This window comes from Triticum aestivum, chromosome 7B (assembly GCF_018294505.1).
Source record: "Triticum aestivum cultivar Chinese Spring chromosome 7B, IWGSC CS RefSeq v2.1, whole genome shotgun sequence".
Taxonomy (NCBI): domain Eukaryota; kingdom Viridiplantae; phylum Streptophyta; class Magnoliopsida; order Poales; family Poaceae; genus Triticum; species Triticum aestivum.
Genome location: NC_057813.1, coordinates 66,514,180 through 66,537,575, shown reverse-complemented (window position 1 = coordinate 66,537,575; position 23,396 = coordinate 66,514,180). Strand labels below are relative to the sequence as shown.

The window sequence follows — 23,396 nt, the reverse complement described above, 5'->3', positions numbered from 1 at the left end:
GAGGGAGGATGATACGGGCATGACACCGTTGATTCTTGATACTAATAAAACTGAACCGGTTAAGAAGTTGAGCAATGAGTTATTTAGTGGAATGGTTGATTATGTTCAGTGTTGTTCTAGAGAGGCCCGAAAAGAAAAAGGGTCTACGATCCCACGTAAAGTGAATCAAGGCAAAGATGGAAAAATACGTGAGGTTTGTGGACCTGGGATTGCTAAAGTTTTATCGCGACACATTTTATCTGTTGTGCAGCTGAGGCAGAAAGATAATTCACGTAATGCATGCGACAAACGAAAAATATTGCGTCGAGGCAAAAATATGGTGCAAGAGGTGCACCAAATATGCGATAGAAGACCATGCGGCAATGACCATGAGGAACCGGAGCCTGCGGAGGTAAAACCGACGTTCCGCACGCCTCCGGATTTTATAAGAATCGGCCTCATTGATCTCAGTTTGCATGGCAAGATCACGTTGCATGCAAATTAAGATGGTGTCTTGGAGTCCACGTCCAAATAGAAGATAAGAGATAGATTTCCTTTTGAGTTTGTGCTAGCTAGACAAGTAGGAGTACGTTAGTTGGCTTCTGTTAGGATTTAGTCAATAAAATAATATGATTCCTTTTAGAGTCCAGATCTTTATTACTTTCTGTTTAAGCGTACAAGAGCCGAACCATATAAGAGGCTGGCTTCGGCCAATGTAAAGGAGATTAGTTTGAGTTTATTTTTGAGTATGAGACATACAGAAAAACGTCCGAGTTATGGACGGTCATATCTTGTGTATTATCTGTGATTTTCCCATCGTGGAAATTTACTAGCGACGGAGGGTTGATCATCATATCGACGCCTGCGTGCTGATCCGAGGGGGTCATTATTTTCGTTTGTGTATTTTTATATACAAGTGAAAATTATCTTGAAGGTTGTGAGGAGGAACAAGGGGACGAACTGTTGATCAAGCATCGCCGTGAAAGATCGGGCCATCTAGACGCACGAATTGGCATCTCGCTAGTCTGTGCCTCATCAGCATCTCAGAGTTGGAACATTAGTTTTGATGAAATGATCAAAGCGTTTGGGTTTATGCAAACTTATGGAGAAGCCTGCGTTTACAAGAAAGTGAGTGGGAGCTCTGTAGCATTTCTCATATTATATGTGGATGACATGTTGTTGATGTGAAATGATATAGAACTCTTGAAAAGTATAAAGGCCTACTTGAATAAGTGTTTTTCAATGAAGGACCTTGGAGAAGCTGCTTACATATTAGGCATCAAGATCTATAGAGATATATCGAGATGCCTCATAGGTCTTTCACAAAGCACATACCTTGATAAGATATTGAAGAAGTTCAATATGGATCAGTCCAAGAAAGGGTTCTTGCCTGTATTGCAAGGTGTGAAATTGAGCTCGGCTCAAAGCCCGACCATGGCAGAAGATAGATAAAAGATGAGTGTCATCCCCTATGCCTCAGCCATAGGGTCTATTATGTATGCCATGCTGTGTACCAGACCCGATGTAAACCTTGCCGTAAGTTTGGTAGGAAGGTACCAAAGTAATCCTGGCATGGAACACTGGACAGCGGTCAAGAATATCCTGAAGTACCTGAAAAGGACTAAGGATATGTTTCTCATTTATGGAGGGGACGAAGAGCTCGTCGTAAAGGGTTACGTCGATGCTAGCTTCAACACAGATCTGGATGACTCCAAGTCACAAACCGGATACGTGTATATTTTGAATGGTGGGGCAGTAAGCTGGTGCAGTTGCAAGCAAAGCGTCGTGGCGGGATCTACATGTGAAGCGGAGTACATGGCAGCCTCGGAGGCAGCACATGAAGCAATCTGGATGAAAGAGTTCATTACCGACCTAGGAGTTATTCCCAATGCGTCGGGCCCGATGACTCTCTTCTGTAACAACACTGGAGCTATTGCCCTTGCCAAGGAGCCCAGGTTTCACAAGAAGACCAGACACATCAAGCGTCGCTTCAACTCCATTCGTGAAAATGTTCAAGATGGAGACATAGATATTTGTAAAGTGCATACTGATCTGAATGTCACAGATCCGTTGACTAAACCTCTTCCACGAGCAAAACATGATCAACACCAGAACTCTATGGGTGTTCGATTCATCACAATGTAACTAGATTATTGACTCTAGTGCAAGTGGGAGACTGTTGGAAATATGCCCTAGAGGCAATAATAAAATGGTTATTATTATATTTCCTTGTTCATGATAATTGTCTATTGTTCATGCTATAAATGTATTGACCGGAAACCGTAATACATGTGTGAATACATAGACCACAACAAGTCCCTAGTGAGCCTCTAGTTGACTAGCTCGTTGATCAACAGATGGTCATGGTTTCCTGACTATGGACATTGGATGTCATTGATAACGGGATCACATTATTGGGAGAATGATGTGATGGACAAGACCCAATCCTAAGCATAGCACAAGATCGTGTAGTTCGTTTGCTAAAGCTTTTCTAATGTCAAGTATAATTTCCTTATACCATGAGATTGTGTAACTCTCGGATACCGTAGGAATGCTTTGGGTGTACCAAACGTCACAATGTAACTGGGTGGCTATAAAGGTGCACTACAGGTATCTCCGGAAGTGTCTGTTGGGTTGACACGAATCAAGACTGGGATTTGTCACTCCGTGTGATGGAGAGGTATCTCTGGACCCACTAGTAATGCATCATCATAATGAGCTCAATGTGACTAAGTAGTTGGTCACGGGATCATGCATTACGGAACGAGTAAAGTGACTTGCCGGTAACGAGATTGAACAAGGTATTGGGATACCGACGATCGAATCTCGGGCAAGTAACGTACTGATTGACAAAGGGAATTGTATACGGGATTTCTTGAATCCTTGACATCGTGGTTCATCCGATGAGATCATCATGGAACATGTGGGAGCCAACATAGGTATCCAGATCCCGCTGTTGGTTATTGGCCGGAAAGCTGTCTCGGTCATGTCTGCATGATTCCCGAACCCGTAGGGTCTACACACTTAAGGTTCGATGACGTTAGGGTTATAAGGAAGATTTGTATGTGATTACCGAATGTTGTTCGGAGTCTCGGATGAGATCCCAAACGTCACGAGGAGTTCCGGAATGGTCCGGAGGTGAAGATTTATATATGGGAAGTCATCACACGGTCACCGGAAATGTTCGGGGGTATACCGGTATTGTACCGGGACCACAAGAGAGGTTCCGGGGGTCCACCGGGTGGGTCCACCTGCCCCGGAGGGCCTTATGGGATGTAGGTGGAAGGGAACCAGCCCCTAGTCGGCTGGGCGCCATCCCCCCCTAGGGCCCATGCGCCTATGGTTGGGGGGAACCCTAAAGGGGGCGCCCCCCTTGCTTGGGGGGCAAGCCCCCTCCCCCTTGGCCGCCGCCCCCCCTCTAGATCTCATCTAGAGGGGCCAGCCCCCTTCCTCCTTCTCCCTATAAATAGAGGGGTGGAGGGAGGGGTGCAGCACCACATCCAAGGCGCAGCCCCTCCCCTCCCCAACACCTCTCCTCCTCCGCAAGGGCTTGGCGAAGCCCTGCCGGAGAACTGTCACTCCATCACCACCACGCCGTCGTGCTGCTGTTGGAGCCCTCTTCCTCAACCTCTCCCTCCTCCTTGCTGGATCAAGGCGCGGGAGACGTCACCGGGCTGCACGTGTGTTGAATGCGGAGGCACCGTTGTTCGGTGCTTAGATCGGATTCGGTCGCGATCTGAATCGCTACGTGTACGACTCCTCCAACCGCGTTCTTGCAACGCTTCCGACTCACGATCTTCAAGGGTATGAAGATGCATTCCCCTCTCTCTCGTTGCTAGTTACTCCATAGATTGATCTTGGTGATGCGTAGAATTTTTTAATTTCTGCAACGATCCCCAACATCCATTTATTCCATGAAGTTAATACACTAGATGCATGCTGGATAGCGTTTGATGTGTGGAGTAATAGTAGTACATGCAGGCAGGAGTCGGTCTACTATTCTTAGACGTGATGCCTATGTAATGATCACTAGATCATTGATGGCGCGCGTTGCTGCGCCCGTCCATTTTGTTAATAGAATAACAGAAATTTGCCTAAATTTGTCGATCACAAAACATATAAGTTAAATTTATATAAACTTACATACACTTTGGATGTGGTTTTTTTTGTTTTATAAACAAAAAACTCACATTTAGGCAGAGTGATTAGTATTATTACTTCTTTAAATTATCAAATTAGGGGAGTAAGAGATGCAAACTACCAACAATTGCATAAAAGGACAAGTAATATTCAACATTAGTCAGGGATTGATGTGATACATTAAATCTGGAACAGAAAATTATAGTATGTACAATCAGGGCACAAATTTACAAAGGAAGAAATTAAAGAATGCTTGCATATCTGCTTTATTGCCTAGTTGGTTTATTACTAAAAGCAATGATGATTGACGTATGCCGCCTATAATGGTTCAAGAACCATGCATATAAACTTTGTTTCCTGTGCTTTTAGCTATTTCATTTTGATTTGGTTCAACTAATTTTGAACTGCTGATAGCACTGGAAAGAACAAAAAGCAAAATCAAGAGTTATTAGTCAAAAGTACCAAGAAATTATCAAAGAAAAAAATCTTTATATGATGAGAATAGAGCTCATGCCGAATAGCTCAAGGGCTGTATCTCCCTTGCCAATCTCCTACAGTACAGTTGACAGGAAAATTTGAGCACTTAAAAATAAAAAAATAGAGCAATGAATAGCTAGTGCCTAGTAGTGCCAAAATACTGTAGATAAATAAAAAGAGATTGATTCCCTATTGTATACTACAGCAATCTCTGTCACAGAAACTAAATCTAGATTATGTAATAATCTGCCGAGCAATATTGACACATATTGAGTATTTCAGACTACAGATGTACATGTAGATTTGGTTTAGTGTAGCTTTTCAACATAAGAAAGCACATCAGAAGAATTTTGCTATGCGCATGATAAGAGTACAGCTGACTTGCAGTTTATCAAGGGAAGGTATAGACAAAGATAATAACCCCTGAACAAATTATTACTATTTCAAATTGAGATCTTTTTTAGATATAGCCACACCAATTAAGAGCTGGCAATCATTAATTTCAAACTGCCGATAACATGCCAGTTGTTCTCAAAACAACCACACTTTCATCACTATACAAAGCAATTTCAGGAATCTTACTATGAAACGATTTGAAATCTAAGAAAAAAGATATCGTGGCATTACCGTTGTTCCTACATGGAGCTGAATCATCAATATAAAATATCAAGGAACACATTCAGGGGGAGACAACATGTACCCGTCTAGTTGTGTCATCGTGGCATTACCGTCGCCTCACGTCTTCACGAAACACAAAAGTTAACTGCACCGCATACAGCAAAATAATACCATGGCATGAATGATACAGAAAGATGAATCAATAGCTTGGAACAAACAATTCATTTAACATGAACGGCAAATTAGACTTTGGAATACCGCAAGGAACTGCTAGCAATCAAGTATAGTTGGGAGTAACAAATTAGCAGATTAGTCATAGCCTGAGAGACAGGTCCACCTCATCGTTGGCACACTTGAAGGCGCCGTAGGCATACTCTGACGGCCCATGCCGCGCTTGCGCGCCATGCCAGCAAGCATCGGAGCAGCAGCCTTTTGTGTCTCCGTTCTCCTCGCCGAGCATTATGTTCTAAGCTGTTGTGCTGCCGGAATAGAGAGGGTGAGCGAAGAGTACCAGAGGAGGAAGCAATATATACACGTACCGCTCGGCAGCGGAAAGGATTAGCGCATGAATTGCCATGAATGCGCGCTGAGAAACTGAGATATGATTGCGAGCAGTTTCCAGAAGATGAGGCGCTGGCCATAATCGCCCGCGGCGCTAGATCCCGTCGCGCGCTTCCTTTCTTCGAAGTAGGATCGGTCGCCTCGGCTGGATCGGCCGGTGCACACGATTCACCCCCGCGCTGGTGGATCCCGTCGCTCGCCTCGGCTGTATCGCGTGGCGCTGGATGATCCCCTCGCGCGCCTCAACTGTCGCTCGTCGGCTCCCATCACGCCCGTCGGCTGACCTGGTGGCGATGGATCCCCTCGCGCACCTCCTCTCTCCGCGTCCCCCGTTACATTGGACCTCGCTCGGTTACATGGGCTGTCGCAGGAGGCCCAATTAATCACAGATGTCCAAAAAAGCTACCGGAGTAGCTGCCCTTACCATGTGTGGCCCATTTAGCGATAAACACATCATCAAGTGAAGATCAAACGGCCAGGAATGTCCACCAGACAGAATCGAACGGCCAGGAACGTCTAATCCGTGACAGGGCAGGGATTAGGTGCGGTTTTACTGTTCTTAATTGCCTGGATATCGTCATGATTATTTAAAGTTCTATCAATTTCCCAACAGTAATTTGTTCACCCACCGTTTGCTATTTTCCTCGAGAGAAGCCACTAGTGAAACCTACGGCCCCTGGGTCTCTTTCTCATATATTTGCCTTTGCGGTCTACTTTTCTTTTGCGTGTATTTTCAGATCTATTAAATCAAAAATACAAAAATACCTTGCTACAATTTATTCTTATTTATTTTATTTGGCGTTCGATCTATCAATCTACTACAATTTATCTCACGTCCGTTTTGCCTATCTTGAGGCGCCGTACCCGGAAAGGATTGGCAACCCCTTTTACACGTCGAGTTGCGGGGATTTGTTATCTGTGTGTAGGGGCTGTTTATGTTGTGTTGCTTGGTTCTCATATTGGTTTGATAACCTTGGTTTCATATCTAAGGAAAATACCTACCGTTGTTGTGCTGCATCATCCCTTCCTCTTCGGGGAAATACCGACGTAGCTTCAAGCGACATCAGAAGTAATTTCTGAAATTATTATGAGAGAGGAAAATATGGCTGTAGAAATTTTCATGTTACTAAATTACCTCTCGTTATGTTGAGATTATGAATGTTTTATTCCTCTCCTTTGCATATGCTACATATTTCTTGTCTTGATAATTTGTTTTATTATAAAATTTCTATGCATAGGAAGTATGTTAGACTTAAATATGTTTGTCACATGTTTTATGATGCTCTCTTTGTGTTTCAATTATTATCTTTTGTGTGAGCATCAATGAAATCTCAATGCCTAGCTAAAAGGCTTTAAAAAAGCGCTTGTTGGAAGGCAACCCAATGAATAAAATTTATTTTTGTTTTTTGCTTTATGTTCTTGAGTGTTTACGCAATTATGCTACTGTTATGATTGTGTTTTTTGTGTTTTAATTAGTGTTTATGCCAAGTAAAGCCTTTAGGATCTTCTCGGGTTGTAGTTGTTTGATCTTGCTGAAAACAGAAACTTTTCACTGGTGGAAAAAGGGCCTTTGGTCGCGGTTCGCAACTGCCATTAGTCGCGGTTGCGCAACCGCGACCGGACGGGCGCGACTAAAGGCCCCCCCCCCTTTAGTCGCGGTTGCTTAAGAACCGCGACTAAAGGCCCGTCCACGTGGGCGCCAGGTGGCCGTCGGGGCGGAGGACCTTTAGTCGCGGTTCTTGTGGCTAACCGCGACTAAAGGCCGCCACAGGTTTTTGAAAAAAAAATTGAAATTTTTTTTTTCAAATTTCTGAATTATTTTAACCTCTAGTCTCTAATCACCACCCCTCATCACTTCTCAATTTATTCTTTTATCACCCCTCATCATTCCAAATCATCTAACTTCCCAACCGGTCACCCATCCCTCTCACTACTCCAGCCCAAGCACGCTTAACTTCCGGGTTCTATTCTCCCACGCTCCAAGTCTGCACTTGTTGTTTTCCTGACAATAATAAGATGTCAATCCTATTAACCTTCAGGAATTTTGCTTGAGCATGAAGTGACACATTTCACTGTTTGAGTTTGAAACTATTGTTTTAAAAAACAATAATTATTTAGTAACACTAATATTTCTTGAATAATTAGTTTGACCATTGTTTGACCACAGTTTGACCACAGTTGACCACAGTTTGACCAGATTTGACCAAAATTGAAATAATTAAAATAATTATTTAGTAACACTAATATTCTAGAATAATTAGTTTGACCATTGTTTGACCATAGTTTGCCCACTGTTTGAATATTTTTCAATTTTTTCCACTCTAGATCTTACAAGCCCCGTAACTTTTTTTCTATTAGGTTTTTGAGGATTTTGAAAATGTTTAACGGGGTTCCCCCGGTTAAATTTGGATGTAACTTTTCGAGTAGATGATTTTTCATATAAAAAACTTTTTCATCCGAGTTAGTATGCAAAAGTTATGCCCATTTTTACAAATTTCAGAGAGATTTTGCAAATAAAGTCAAAATTCACATTTGCAAATTTTCCCAACAACTAGACCACATATCACATGAGAAACTTATTTTCTTTTATTTTTTTGACATTTCCATTATTTTCTTTTATTTTTTTTAAAACTGAAAAGGCGATCCCGGGGGGGGGGTTAGAGTTTGAAAATGGGACCTTTAGTACCGGTTCGTGGCACGAACCGGGACTAAAGGTCTCAACCCCATTAGTTCCGGTTCGTGCCACAAACCGGGACTAAAAGGGAGGAGCTTTAGTCGCGGTTGGCCTGGCCAACCGCGACTAAAGGCCTTTGGGCACCTTTAGTCGCGGTTGGCCTGGCCAACCGCGACTAAAGGCCTTTGGGCACCTTTAGTCGCGGTTGGCCTGGCCAACCGCGACTAAAGCCCGCGAGCGCCCTGGGCCCAGGCATTTGGTCGCGGTTCATCTGCCGAACCGCGACTAAAGACTTCATTAGTCGCGGTTCCTACAGTTTCGCGACTAATGGGGCTGGACGGAAGCCTCTTTTTCTATCAGTGTTTGCTCTCACAAAAACAATTCTCATTTTTTACGAGAGTGCGACATAATGCCAATTTTTTTGCAGAAGATCAATATACAAATTGCTCAGGTCGTCCTAATTGTTCAGAATTTTTGGAGTTCCAGAAGTTTTCAAACTAGTCAGATTGCTACAGATTGTTCAGTTTTGATAGATTCTGTTTTCTTTGCATTGTGTGCTTGTTTTGATGGCTCTATTGTTTTTCTTTGATGAGTTTTTGCCATATAAAAGTTAGAATACAGTAGATATAATGTAAAAAATATGAATTGGTTTGATACAACACTTATAGTAGTGATTTATTTTCTTACACTAACGGATCTCACGAAGGTTTTGTTGAGTTTTGTGTGATTGAAGTTTTCAAGTTTTGGGTTATCTTATGATGGACGAAGGAATAAGGAGTAGAAGAGCCGAAGCTTGGGGATGCCCCGGCATCCCAAGCTATTATCCAAAATGATCAAACAACTAAGCTTGGGGATGCCCCCGAGTGGCATCCCCTCTTTCTTCTAACGACCATCAGTATTTTACTCGAAGCTATATTTTTATTCGTCACATATTATGTGTTTTGCTTGTAGCGTCTTCTATGATATGAGTCTTTGCTTGTTTTATTTTGTGTTTTAAGTCTTGATCTCTTGCCGGACACGCCTATTTGAGAGAGCCAAAATTATGTCATGACTTGTTAGAATTGCTCTCTTTGCTTCACTTAAATTTTTATGAGCTATGGACTTGCTCTAGTGCTTCACTTATATCTTTTTTAGCACAGTGTGATTTAGTATTTTTGAAGAAATGATATCTTGCTTCACTTAGATTTATTTGAGAGTTAGTAAAATTTTCAAGAAATTCTCTCTTGCTTCACTTAAATTAATTTGAGAGAAACAAAAAAATTATTCTCATGATCTTCACTTATATTTGTTTGAGCTTATCAAAAGAAACACATGAAAATTAGTTCCAAAGTGGTAGATATCCAAGAAGGATATAACAAAAACTTTCATGAAGATCATTGGACAAAATAAACTTGATTCTTAGTAATAGTTTTGAGATATGATGATGTGATATGTGAGTTATGTTGAAGAGTAATTATGCTTTAGTAAGAATATTGGTGTTAAGGTTTGTGATTCCATATGCAAGCACGATAGTCAATAGTCATGCAATGAAATTATATCCTACTTGTGGTGCATTATTCGGTGTTAATTATGCTTAATGCTTGCTTATGAGATTATCCATTTCTTGGTTGGTCGCTTCTCAATCTTTTGCTAGCCTTCATTTTGCACTAAGTATGATCTCTACTTGTGCATCCAAAATCCTTTAAACCAGTTTTGCCACATGAGTCCACTATATCTACCTATATGCGGTATTTTTTTGCCGTACTAAGCAAATTTGCATGTGCCATCTCTAATTTTCAAAATAAACTTCTCTTTTGCGTGTTTGTTTCGCTCGCGGAGCGGTGAGGGGTGGCTAATATTTTCCATGTTGGATGTGTTATTCTCACAATAAGTGTTTATTCACTTGTCATTGCACGAGAGTAAGGCAGAGGTTTTAGGGATGCCCAGTCCCGAAATGAAAAATGAATTTACTTTATGTTTTCAAATAATAAATTCCTTGGGAAGTGTTGGTATGGAGGGCAACCGTGGATACGGCTAGCCATGGAAAGTGAAAGTATGGTGGAAAAAAGAATAAATTTTATTTTCTGTTTGGGAACCGTCTATGATATATCTAGCATGGAAATTGTTGGGAACTCTAAGTCATTTTCGTTGGTCGGAAGGATACACCTCCTAAAATATTTTTATCTCTAATGTTTTCACTTTGAGCTCTGGCACCTCTACAAATCCTTACTTCCCTCTGCGAAGGGCTTTTTTTTTAACTTTATGCAATTTTTATTTTGAATTTGAGTCTCCATCTTCTCTCACAAAAGCACCAACTAGGAGGCAATATGATCGTACTTAAGTATTGGGTGTAGCTAATATGCGAGTGTGCTTCATGAATGGATCAATGGTTGAGCATGATGGGCTAGGCATAACTTATTTTAGCGTTGATATTTTGAAAGACATGGTTGCTTGTTGATATGCTTGAGTATTTAAATTATCACATCAAAACTAGACTATAGCTTTGAATCACATAAAAGTCCAAATGTCCATGCTATAAAAAAAGAATATGATATGACATGTTAGGCAGCATTCCACATCAAAAAATCTGTTTTTGTCACTTACCTACTCGAAGACGAGTAGGAGTTAGGTTTGGGGATGCTGATAGGTCTTCAACGTATCTATAATTTTTTGATTGTTCCATGTTGTTATATTATCAATCTTGGATGTTTTATAATTATTTTATAGTCATTTTATATCATTTTTTGGTACTAACCTATTGACATAGTGCCAAGTGTCAGTTACTATTTTCTGCATGTTTTTTACATCGCAAGAAATCAATATCAGACGGAGTCCAAATGAAACGAAATTTCCCAAAGATTTTTTATGGACCAGAATACACATAATGGTGAAGAAAATATGCCCTAGAGGCAATAATAAAGTTATTATTTATTTCCTTATTTCATGATAAATGTTTATTATTCATGCTAGAATTGTATTAACCAGAAACTTAGTACATGTGTGAATACATAGACAAACATAATGTCACTAATATGCATCTACTTGACTAGCTCGTTGAATCAAAGATGGTTGTGTTTCCTAACCATAGACATGAGTTGTCATTTGATTAATGAGATCACATCATTAGGAGAATGATGTGATTGACTTGACCCATTCTGTTAGCTCAGCACTTGTTCATTTAGTATGTTGCTATTGCTTTCTTCATGACTTATACATATTCCTATGACTATGAGATTATGCAACTCCCGTTTACCGGAGGAACACTTTGTGTGCTACCAAACGTCACAACGTAACTGGGTGATTATAAAGGTGCTCTACAGGTGTCTCCGAAGGTACTTGTTGAGTTGGCTTATTTCGAGATTAGGATTTGTCACTCCGCTTGTTGGAGAGGTATCTCTGGGCCCTCTCGGTAATGCACATCACTATAAGCCTTACAAGCAATGTGACTAATGAGTTAGTTGCAGGATGATGCATTACATAACGAGTAAAGAGACTTGCCGGTAATGAGATTGAACTAGGTGAGATACCGACGATCTTATCTCGGTCAAGTAACATACCGATGACAAGGGAAAAACGTATGTTGTTATGCGATTTGACCGATAAAAATCTTCATAGAATATGTGGGAGCAAATATGAGCATCCAGGTTCCGCTATTGGTTATTGACCGGAGACGTGTCTCGGTCATGTCTACATAGTTCTCGAACCCATAGAGTCCGCACGCTTAATGTTCGGTGACGATTTATATTATGAGTTATGTGTTTTTGATGTACCGAAGGTAGTTCGGAGTCCCGGATGAGATCGAGGACATGACGAGGAGTCTCGAAATGGTCGAGACGTAAAGATCGATATATTGGATAACTATATTTGGACATCGGAAAGGTTCCGAGTGATTCGGGTATTTATCGAAGTACCGGAGAGTTACGGGAATTTGCCGGGGAGTATATGAGCCTTATTGGGCTTTAGGGGAAAGAGAGAGGGGGCGCGCCCCCCAAGGCCTAGTCCGAATTGGACTAGGGGGAGGGGCTGCGCCCCCTCCTTCCTTCTCTTCTCTTTTCCCTTTCCTTGACTCCTACTCCTACTACATGGAAGGGGGGGATCCTACTCCCGGTGGGAGTAGGACTCCCGAGGGCACGCCATAGAGAGGGCCGGCCCCTCCCCTCCTCTCCTCCTTTATATACTAGGGCTAGGGGCACCCCATGACACACAAGTTGATCTGTTGATCTCTCCCAACCGTGTGCGGTGCCCCCCTCCACCATATTCCACCTCGATCATATCGTAGCGGTGCTTAGGCGAAGCCCTGCGTCGGTAGCAACATCATCACCGTCATCACGCTGTCGTGCTGACGGAACTCTCCCGTGAAGCTCTGTTGGATTGGAGTTCGCGGGACGTCATCGAGCTGAACGTGTGCTGAACTCGGAGGTATCGTACGTTCGGTACTTGGATCGGTCGAATCGTGAAGACGTACGACTACATCAACCGCGTTGTGCTAACGCTTCCGCTTTCGGTCTCACTCTCCCCGCTCGTTGCTATGCATCACCATGATCTTGCGTGTGCGTAGGATTTTTTTTTTGAAATTACTACGTTACCCAACACAAATGACCGGTTACACTCGCATGAAACATCGTATTTTGGTCTGACCTTCTCCGGTAAAACAGTCACTATTTCTTCAAATGAACTCGGAATTTGACGTTCTTGGGCTCATTGGATTCATATGAATGGCGGCGATCCATTCCTGGTCTTAGATCTTGATTTGGAGCACTTCGGAAAAGTCACTTTTTCCGACCTCCAAAATGGCCAAGTTTGTCCCCTGGGTGACTCCGTATTGAACCCATCCTTGGTCCTTTCATCGTGCTTGGTACTAGGTTGCTCCAATGCACCTGTAGACATAAGTAAACAAATAAAACTAATAAAAACTAAATAAAATACTAAATGTGCAATGCTCACAATGATAAGTGCAAAACCGGTAATCATGCATATTTGGTTCAATGGGACGTAATATATAGAGAGAGAACATGCAACAAATTAGCTCTAAAAATGCTTGAGATATAGAGCCATCAAGCGGTTGTGACCTTTATTCGGAATCTGAGGAGGAGAATTCATCGTTGTCGCCATGCGAAGTGCACAAAGCGTGTACGAAGGCATCGACGGAGGGGGCGACAAAGTCGTCGGCGGAGGAAACCGTCACGTACACTCCCTCACCACCGAGGTATTCCTCTGCCTTCTCTTTCTCTTTAGTTGCTCGGTGTACTGCAGAAAGCTAGGGTTAGGGTTAGTTGATTTACTTTCAGTTAGTGGAAATCGATTTCCTGGTTGGTTGTCGATTTGACAGGCCTCTGATTCGAATGAATTCAATGATATGCTTACTAGGGTTAGTTAATTTAGTTTCTGAATCTGTATTAGAATCCCATGTTATAGAAATATAAATTGTGTTGCTTTAGAACTGTTAGTTGATATTTGAATGCAGTCCTAGTAATTTTTAATTGTGCTAATGCACTGAAATGCATTGTTGGTATCGGTGTTGGTATATTAGAATTGTGCTATTGCACTCTAATTTTTAATTGCACTACTGCACTGAAATGCACCGCTACTGTTTGTGCTACGTAGAATTGCACTACTGCACTGAAAAATGCGAGTGAATTGCAAAAAACCACCACATTTTAAGTTCACATCTGAATTTGCCACCACATTCCTTGGGCGTCCCAAAAATCTACCAATTTTCTTATTAATTTTCTCAATAAACACTAATGACCAATTTGGGTTGATTTAATCGATTTTTTGACAGAAAGGACCCCTGTAAGCACTGACGTGGCTCTAAAAGTAAAAGAAAAACATGGTTGACTGTTAAATTAGATGGAAGGCCCATCGTCAGGAACCCCTCCTTCCCCATGATCCCACGAACTCCACCTTTCTGGAGCCGCCCGTGCATCGCGACGAGATCACCGGCGCCGCCCAGCCACCTCTCCTCCCGTGCTCTGCCACGTCTTCTCCCTCCCGACGCCGGTGAGATCCACCGCCCCGCGTCCCATCACACACAGCCACATACTGGATCCCGCGATGCAGCCCCTCCCCTGCCCCGACGAGGTCTGTCCTCCTCCTCTCCGGCATGCGGCCAGCCGATCCCCAGCTCCGAGATCTTCAGCGTGCAAGGGCGCTGCGGTTCCTGGTCGAGGCTTGGGTGCCCGCCAAGGAGCAACCGCGCGTGTTGTGGCCGCCGAGCTCCTGCCTGGGCCGCCGCAACCAGGGAAGCCTTTCCTGTGGCTGCCTTCCTCGCCCGAGTCCGCCGGCGTGACCACCGGAGTTGGCTTTACGAGCCCCTCTGTCCACGCCTATCTCCCCTCGTGACAGTGTTCAGAGCACAACAACCTCCCTGCAAGGGGTCCATTGTAATCTAATTTTGTTTCTAGGGTGATTTTTGCAATTTTTCAGGGACCCTTTTGTTAGTTCTACTGATGACTAGTGGGCCCACGTGTAACTTAACAGTCAACAAACGGTGTTGACCGTTTTATGCCATGTCAGCGCTTACATGCGCCATGTCAGCGCTTACATGCGGGCCCTTTCTGTCAGAAATTGGATTAAATCGTCCCAAATCGATCATTAGTGTTTATTGAGAAAATTAGCAAGGAAACTGGTAGATTTTTGGGGCGCCAAGGAATGTGGTGGCAAATCCGGATGTAAACTTCAAATGTGGTGGTTTTTTGCAATTCACTCCTGAAATGCACTAGTGGTGCTTGTGTCTGTGCTAGTGTTCTTAGAATTGTGCTACTGCACTAAAATTTGCTCATGTTTTCGTTACTAAGTACATATACTTTATTATGCTTTAGGCCTGAAGATTTGTGGTCAAGATATATCCAGTTTGATGGAAAAAGGTTCATAAACACTAAGATGGACCAGAGAGATATCACTGATGGTACCTTAATGTCAATAATGATGAGAAATGGCTATGGATTATGTGATAGTCTATGCTAAATGAAAAAATAAGGGGTAGGGTTAGAACTAGTGGTTATCTTGAAGAACAACAGTTCAGTTGATGAGCTGATTAGGAAGTGTGAATGCGCACAAGTGTAGTATTTGATAGCTAGGAGGGGCAAGATGGAACAGTTAAATTATTCTCCTCCAGCTAAGCAAAATGCAGCCATTAAGGAAGGTCCAGGTAACATAAATATTGGAGATGATGCTGAAACAACAGAAGAAGTGGAACCGCCTGTTCTTTTTGTTGTCAGTGACTCAGGTGTTATGCACAAAACATATGATGAATATGTTGGATCGTCATATGATATTGGGACACAGGAAGCGAACCTGATGCCACTAAGATCAGTGCCTCCTCCAACATATGATCACTGCATACTTGGCACACAGGACAGTGTACAGAAGCCTGTGGAAACTTTGTTGCCAGTTCAGAGAGAGGAACCAATTCAAACAGAGCACCAATCAACACTCAAGTGTTAATTATGCTAATTCAGTTTGATTCATAAGAGGAGGAGGATGTAGCTTATGCGGATTTAGTTTCTCATGAGGAGGATGTAGCTGAAGAAAAAGAAAAAAATGATGACAAAGATTATGTATCTGATGACGAGTATGTAGCCAATGAGGACCTCTCAGTCCTAGAAGATTCAGACTAAGAGAAGTATGTTGTTGATCTCTATGAAGAATTTTAAAAGAAAAAATAATCAGTTTTAAAAATAGGAAAAAAAATATATTGCAAAAAAATCGTGGTGTATTTAATAAACATTCACCACTTATTGAGAAAATGTTCATCGTGTATTTAATAAATCTTCTGTCTTCTTTGTAAAATATCCATCATGTATTTTTAAAATATTCATCATATTTGTAAAAAAATTCATGTACAAAAAAGAAAGACAACATAGAAAAAAAACTTAACAATAAAAATTACTCCCTCATATCAAAATAAGTGTCATGCTTTTAGTTCAAATTTGAAACTAGCAAAAGGAGAAAAGCAAAAAAGGCAGTAAACTGGGAAAATAACAGAAACCCCAAAACAAAGAGAAACAACAAAACCCCGGCAGAATCTACTGTCATGGGCCTATTTCACGCTCATAAGTTTCGAAATAAGGAGGGGAAATCCTATTTCACGCTCATTGAGACAAACTGCCAGGTAAACGCACACGCGAAATATCGAGTGTGAGCACTGGCCACGCCCACTTTTACCACAGAGATAATTCTGAAACAAAAAATCTTCTACCATACAGACCAACTGGTTTTGAGAATGTTCTCTGGAACGGTATTTATTTCTTTTAAATGTTTTCCGGTTTCATTTGTTTTTATTTTGCTTGCTTTATTTTTTCTCACATTCTTTTTGCACTTCTGAAAAATGTTAAGAAATCTTTTTTTTGAAAATTACAAAAAAATATGATGTATTTTTTCATTAATTAGAAAATGTTCAAGAATGTTTTGCGGTTTCCAAAAAGCAATCTTAGTTCCAAGAATTGTTTGGGTTTTAATTTTTTTTCCTAAATTAAATAACATTCGCCTTTTGAGAAATTGTTTGTGTTTTCAAAAAAAACTTCTTTTTTACAAGAATTGTTTGGCTTTTTCAAATTTGGTTCAGAAATTCAAAACATGTTCGCATTTTTAAAAATTGTACAGGTTTTTATTAAACGTTTCATATTTTTCAAGAATTGTTTGGGTTTAAATTTTTTGTTAATAGATTCCAAAAACACTCGCATTTAAGAATATTGTTCAGGTTTTTCAAAAAAAATTGGGGTTTTCCTGTTTTGTTCATAAATTCAAAAAATGATATCATTTTTAAAAACTGTTTGCGTTTTTAAAAAAATGTGTGTCTTTCAGAATGTCAAAAAGGGTACCATTTTATACTTTTAAAGCTCACATTTTTCGATAAATGGGATTTTTTTTGAAAATTGAAAATAATATTTGAAAACACAAATAATATTTTTAATTGCCAAGCCATTTCGAAAAAATCGTACAATTTTTTCGAATCTTAATATTTTGAATTCCGGAACTATTTTTTACATTGCGGACATTTTTCTGAAATTTTGATTAAAACAGAGAAGAAAAAAGAAACTGGAAAGAAAATAAAAAAATAAAGAAATAATAAAAAAGGAAATCGCATTTAAAAATTCAGAAAATGTTTTAGCTTTGTCGTGGCTGCTGGTTCTTATAATCCGCATTTCATAATTAAACATCAAAGCTCATCAGAATGTTTGGCGAAAGACAAGCGTTGAATTTTCTACTGTTTCCACGCGACAACGGGTCGGCTCAGTCGGGAGCTGTCCCTGTCCCTGTGTGGTGCACGCCAATCGGCTGCAATGCGCGGCGTATAGGAGCTCACCTAAGGAGGCGCCTTCGTCTCAAAAAACAAAACAAAAAAACTAAGGAAGAACCCTTCTCTGGTTGGTTGCCAGCTTCATGCAGATGGCAACGCCAAAGACCAAAGTGTATTTCTAACCCGGAGCTTTAAATGTTACTATGAATAGTAAAAAGAAAATCAGAAAATGTAATACGTACTCCCTCCGTTCCAAAATAGATGACCCAACTTTGTACTAACTTTAGTACAAAGTTGAGTCATCTATTTTGGAACGGACAGAGTACTCAACAAACATTGTATAGCTTTCTGCTTGTGTGCAAGGTGATGAATCACATTCATGGAGTTCTAGGCAAAAATAACAAAATTTGCAAATATTTCTTCATGGAAATTTGCACGTATATGTAAAACATTCAACAATGTCTATTGCCAAAAAAAATCAGATTTTTTTAATGATCTTTGCTATTATTTTTCAATTTTATTATTCTTATGGGTGCATTTGAGCTCGAGAGTTTGCATCAGCACCAAGACTAGCTCCCATAGCAGGTCTACCTGCGACGGCTGCGCTGTGCAAGAAAAGGTCACAAATGTAGCATGAGAGCAACATAACATAAAATTAAAGTAATATACGCGATGCAGGAAACAACTCAAACGTTCATGCGAGAGAAGAAAATGGCATCATCATCATCATCATCATCATCATCCTTCCTTCCAGTTTGACACTTCAACATTCTGAAGGTACAATCCACAGTAACATGTGATGCAGAAAACGCCTCAAAAGTTTCTATTGGACAAGGAAAGAAGGCAGCAACAAACAACAATCCCGTAGAAGAGGGCCCGAGTGGCACACACACAGGGAGCTAACGTCGCGCTATCTAATTATACACCATATACTTCGGGGTGGCGCTAAACTTTTGGTAACCCTTGATGACCTTGTTGACAGCATCAAGGAAGTCCTTCTCCGTGACGGTCTTCCTGCGCGCACGGATGGCGTACATTCCCGCCTCTGTGCACACGCTCCGGATATCAGCGCCTGTTGCAACACACAAAGAGTCAGACATGGATACATGAGAAGACTGTTGCTCATGACACAAGGCATGTGGTCAGATCATGTGAGCCGTGTCATGCCAAAATACTAGACTCTTACCAGTGGAGTTGGGGCAGAGGCGAGCCAGCAGCTCAAACCGGATGTCCCGCTCACAGTTCATCGCGCGGGTGTGGATCTTGAAGATCTGGGTGCGGCCCTCCAGGTCTGGCAAGCCAAACTCAACCTTCCTGTCCAGCCGCCCAGGACGCAACAGTGCCGGATCCAATGTATCAGGCCTGTTGGTGGCCATGAGGACCTTGATGTTTCCTCTCGCATCAAACCCATCGAGCTGATTGACAATCTCGAGCATGGTGCGCTGGACCTCGTTGTCACCCCCAGCGCCGTCGTCAAACCGAGCACCACCAATGGCATCAACCTCATCAAAGAAGACAATGCATGCCTTCTTTGACCGAGCCATCTGGAAGAGCTCACGAACCATCCGGGCCCCTTCACCAACATACTTCTGGACCAACTCACTGCCTATCACGCGGATAAAACAAGCATCGGTCCGATTGGCCACTGCCCTGGCAAGAAGAGTCTTTCCAGTTCCTGGAGGACCATAGCAAAGTACTCCCTTTGGAGGATCAATACCCAGCTTGACGAACTTCTCGGGGTGAAGCATAGGAAGCTCCACAACCTCCCGCATCTTCTCAATCTGCTCCTTGCAGCCACCAACATCATTATATGTCACATCCGGCTTTTCTTCAACTGTCATCATTGTAACACTTGGATCAATCTTGGGCGGTAAAGGAATTTGAATCTGGTATTTGTTTCGATCAACCCTGCATAATACATAAGGGGAGAATCAACATATAATGCAACTCATTCAAGAACAAGTAAAGCACAATAAGATGTTTTATGCAACAAATTTTGGTGACCCTATATATGAACCGATAGGAATAGAACGAGCATAAAGCACAACAATAATATGAACCCTTGCTGTAAACAAAACATAATATGAACCCTTGCAGCAATAAAACTGCAGCATCTGTTGCTTATTTACATTGTGCCAAATCCTAGTGCTAATTGCTATTCATATTAGTAGGCGATAGCCACAGCTCAATTGAAGGGTTATATTAAGATGCTTCTTTGGTAGTACTAGTACCCAGTCCGCTATTGCACATCAGCGATGTGGCTTACCACTCAAAACCATTGCTATTGACAACTTAACTCTAGATTTCTATTAAAAAGGAGTTCGCCCTTCTACACTCTAACTGAAAGTGTTCTTTTTTTGCGAGCTCTCTAACTGAAAGTGTTGACACGAAGCATAAATCAGGTACAAAAAGCTTTTCGAGAGCAGCCAAATGGAAGATGTTATATACTCATTAGAGAGAACAGACAACTTACCCAACTCTCATTCCTTCCTCGATATCAGTGGGGGAAACTTTGTCCCCTAAGCCAACCACAAACTGCAATATCCCCCAAAATAGTCATCATCAATATTCAACCTCCAGAAGATATGATTTGGCCTAAGATGGTACAATGCTGACATACCTTTGCGATTTGCTTGACGTTGATGACATATTTGGCATCATCAGTATTTGGACTTATGATCTTCGTGCATCGAGCGACCTTCATAACAGAATTTAATTGACTATTAATTCACCATGGAGAATATGATAAAGCACAAAGGTCACAACAAAACCACTAATTCTATGCATTCTGCGGAAGGTTAAGGCGGACATCAGGCTAATTCACCTGCAGTGGCTGCTCCTCTTGCATCATCTGTTTATCTGATACAAGATCCCACTGACTTGGTGGAGCCAACCCAGTATCAGACTCCTTTATCCCTGCAATCAAATCAAACGTGAAATGAGCTAGATGGAACACAACAAGGTGGAATAGCACAGGCACTTCAAACTGATAAACCAGTACAGCCACCGATCAGACTAGCCAAAACTGGTGACAACTTGAATCCTAGTCCCAGAAATAAGGGGTGGTCAGAGGACATCAATGTGCACGTACCGCACAGGTCGTTTATCTTCTTGGCCATCTCCTTTATCTCCTTCTCGACCTTCTTGATGCTGTTCGAGTACGGCCCAAGCCCCTGTTCAACAGAAAGCCGTCCATCCAGAATTAGAAAATTCCACCCAAATCGAGATGCTGCAATTCAGCAACACGGCATATGCCTCGCTGTCGAACACGAGAATCCAAACCAAGCATTCTTCTCCGGCGTCAAAAACCCTAATTCCCCACACAAAAATCGTAACGACACGAACTATGCGGCCAATAGTTTCCCCCAAATACATACATGCGACACAAGCTGAAAACCCTAGATGGCTAGATCTACGCGGAGCACGAATCACTAGCCCCGAGCAAGCCCGGGCGGCGGAGAGCTCCGGCCTAGACGCACGGGGCGGATCGATCCGGTGCGGGGGGAGGGAGGCGCTTACGTAGGTCTTGAGGAGGGCGATGTCGTCCTCGTCGAGCGGCCTCGGGTTCTTCTCGTTCAGGAAGTCGTCCTCTGGCTCCGGCGCCATGGCTCCTGCACCTCCTCCGGCGACGGCGACGGCGAGCGGTGGCGGGGACTGGCGGCGAGAGCGAGCGAGATGTGTCTCTCTTTCGTGCCTGCTCCTGTATATATGACTCGTTTTTCCTTTCTCCTCCGATCCGAGTCCCTTTCCTCTTAGGCAAGCCACGGTCACGTGTCCGTTTTGGGTCGGCCAGGCGGACGTGCGCGTCCGCATTTTAAAATGAATCGGCTTCACCGCCCAACGGGAAGGCCGACTCAAATGTGTCGGGATGGAAAAAAAACAGATTGCACGAAATAAACACAAATAAATATAAATAAACATAATTAAACATAAAGTGGCCGGTCAAACGCCGGCCAAAGTCCACCTAAATCTAATAAACATTAAAAAAAAAAGTCTGCGTCTGCCTGCTGCCGCCCCGCACGCTGTTCTAGACGTCGTCGGCCTTGCCCTTGCCCTTGCCCTCGACGCCGCCATCGTCGGTGAGGTCGATGAAGACCGGAGCAGGGCCAGCCCACCCGAACGCCGCCTGGTACGCTGCCAGGGCAGCCTCCTCCGGCGTCTGCTGGGGCGGCGGCATTGCGGCAAGCCACGCGCGCTCCTCCTCCTCCTTCTCGAGCCGGAGCGCCTCCGCGTCGCGTTGGAGCATGGCCTCGTAGCGCATCTGCTCCTCGCCGTCGGCCCGCTCCTGGCGGAGCCAGTGCTCCTTCCATCGCTCGAGGTGGGCCGCCTCCTCCTCCGGCGTGGCGGCGAAGTGGACGGAAGGCGCGCTAACCCACTAGCGGTACTGGCCCGTCCACGAGTAGGCCTCCTCCGGCCAAGTGGGTGGAGGCGGGGAGCGCTTACGTGACGGCTCCGGCTCCGGCTTGGGCTGGACGGGCGGCGACGGTGGAGGCGGCGGCACGAAGAGCAGGGTGTGGACGGAGTCCCCCGCCGCCGACAGGGCAAGGGCTTGCTCTAGCTCATCCCAATGCGCGTCCTCGTCGATGCGGCTAGCCTCCAGCGCGTGATGCAGGGCCTCCTCGAGGGCGGCCTGGTACTCCGCCTCGGCCTCCATGTCCTCCGACTCTACCTCCGGGGGCGGCGGTGGAACGGCGGCGGGACGACGTCGACACCCGAGCGTCGTTGCTCCTCGTGTTCGAGGGCGAACCAAGCCTCCCAGTTGGGAGAGTCGGCGGCGTACTCGGGCAGCCGACGCTGCTTCGGCGTGAGCAGCGCGCGGTGCCGGCGCACCTCGTCGTCGTACGCCCGCTGGGTCTGTGGAACCGCCGGCACCGGGATCCGGTTTGGATCCAAATGCCAATGGTGCGGCAGCGTCACGTCGGGGTAGGGGAGGGGTTGCCTGTACTCCCAGTGCCACCGCGCTTGGTGCACCGGGATGTGCGGGTGCCGGCGTTCAGTGCGGAAACGCGCCAGCGGTGGAGGGGGAGGGGAAGCACTAGATAACGAGGCGCCGGGGATGCCCTTGCCCTTGCCCTTGCTGCTGCCGAAGAGGCCCATGGGCGCGCTAGGGTTTGCGGTCACCGGCGAGGAAGCAAAGGGAGTGGTTGGGGGCCAGATGTGGACGGGAGAAGTAGATGAGGCCGACCCCGCCGCACGCGTGGTTAAAAAAGGACGTGCGCACTGGCTGACGCGTGGGTCCGCTGTCGGTGGTCGTCATAAATAAGACGACCGGTGACGGTTGGGTGGCCGCCAGGTGGGGACGCGGCTGACGGCGAGGAGACGTGCGGCGCGTCCGCTTCGCGTCCGCGCCGACGCATTCCAGGCGCAATTTTGAACCGGAAATGGGTCGACCCGGACGCCAAGCGGACACGATTTGAGTTTGGGTCGGCGCGTTGGGCCGCCACTTTTGTCCGCGCCGACCCAAACGGACGCGGACGGACGAAATGGGTCGCCCCATTGGAGTTGCTCTTATCTTTGTGGTTCACTTTTGTTTAGATGAAAATCCAGAGGTGGGCATGGTTCCATGCGCACTCACGTGAATAGTGGATTCAAAAAAACTAGGGAAGAATTGCGTGAATAGTGGATTCAAAAAAACTAGGGAAGAATTGAAATCTTGGGATATCAAACTTGGTCGACCACTCTACTCGTGTATGAAATTTCTAGAAGGAATGACACCGGGGTATTCTC

The 23,396-nt window shown here is 43.8% G+C and overlaps 1 protein-coding gene across 1 annotated transcript; it reads right to left on the bottom strand.

Moving 5' to 3' along the window:
* Positions 1-18,355: 18,355 nt before the first annotated feature.
* On the bottom strand, positions 18,356-21,434 carry LOC123157545 (26S proteasome regulatory subunit 7A). The gene is made up of 7 exons (XM_044575830.1): positions 21,189-21,434; positions 20,761-20,842; positions 20,494-20,585; positions 20,290-20,367; positions 20,143-20,204; positions 18,856-19,577; positions 18,356-18,741 (listed from the first exon to the last, which is right to left on the bottom strand). The coding sequence occupies exons 1-7, from the start codon at positions 21,273-21,275 to the stop codon at positions 18,584-18,586; spliced, it is 1,281 nt and encodes a 426-aa protein (XP_044431765.1). The 5' UTR covers positions 21,276-21,434; the 3' UTR covers positions 18,356-18,583.
* Positions 21,435-23,396: the final 1,962 nt, after the last annotated feature.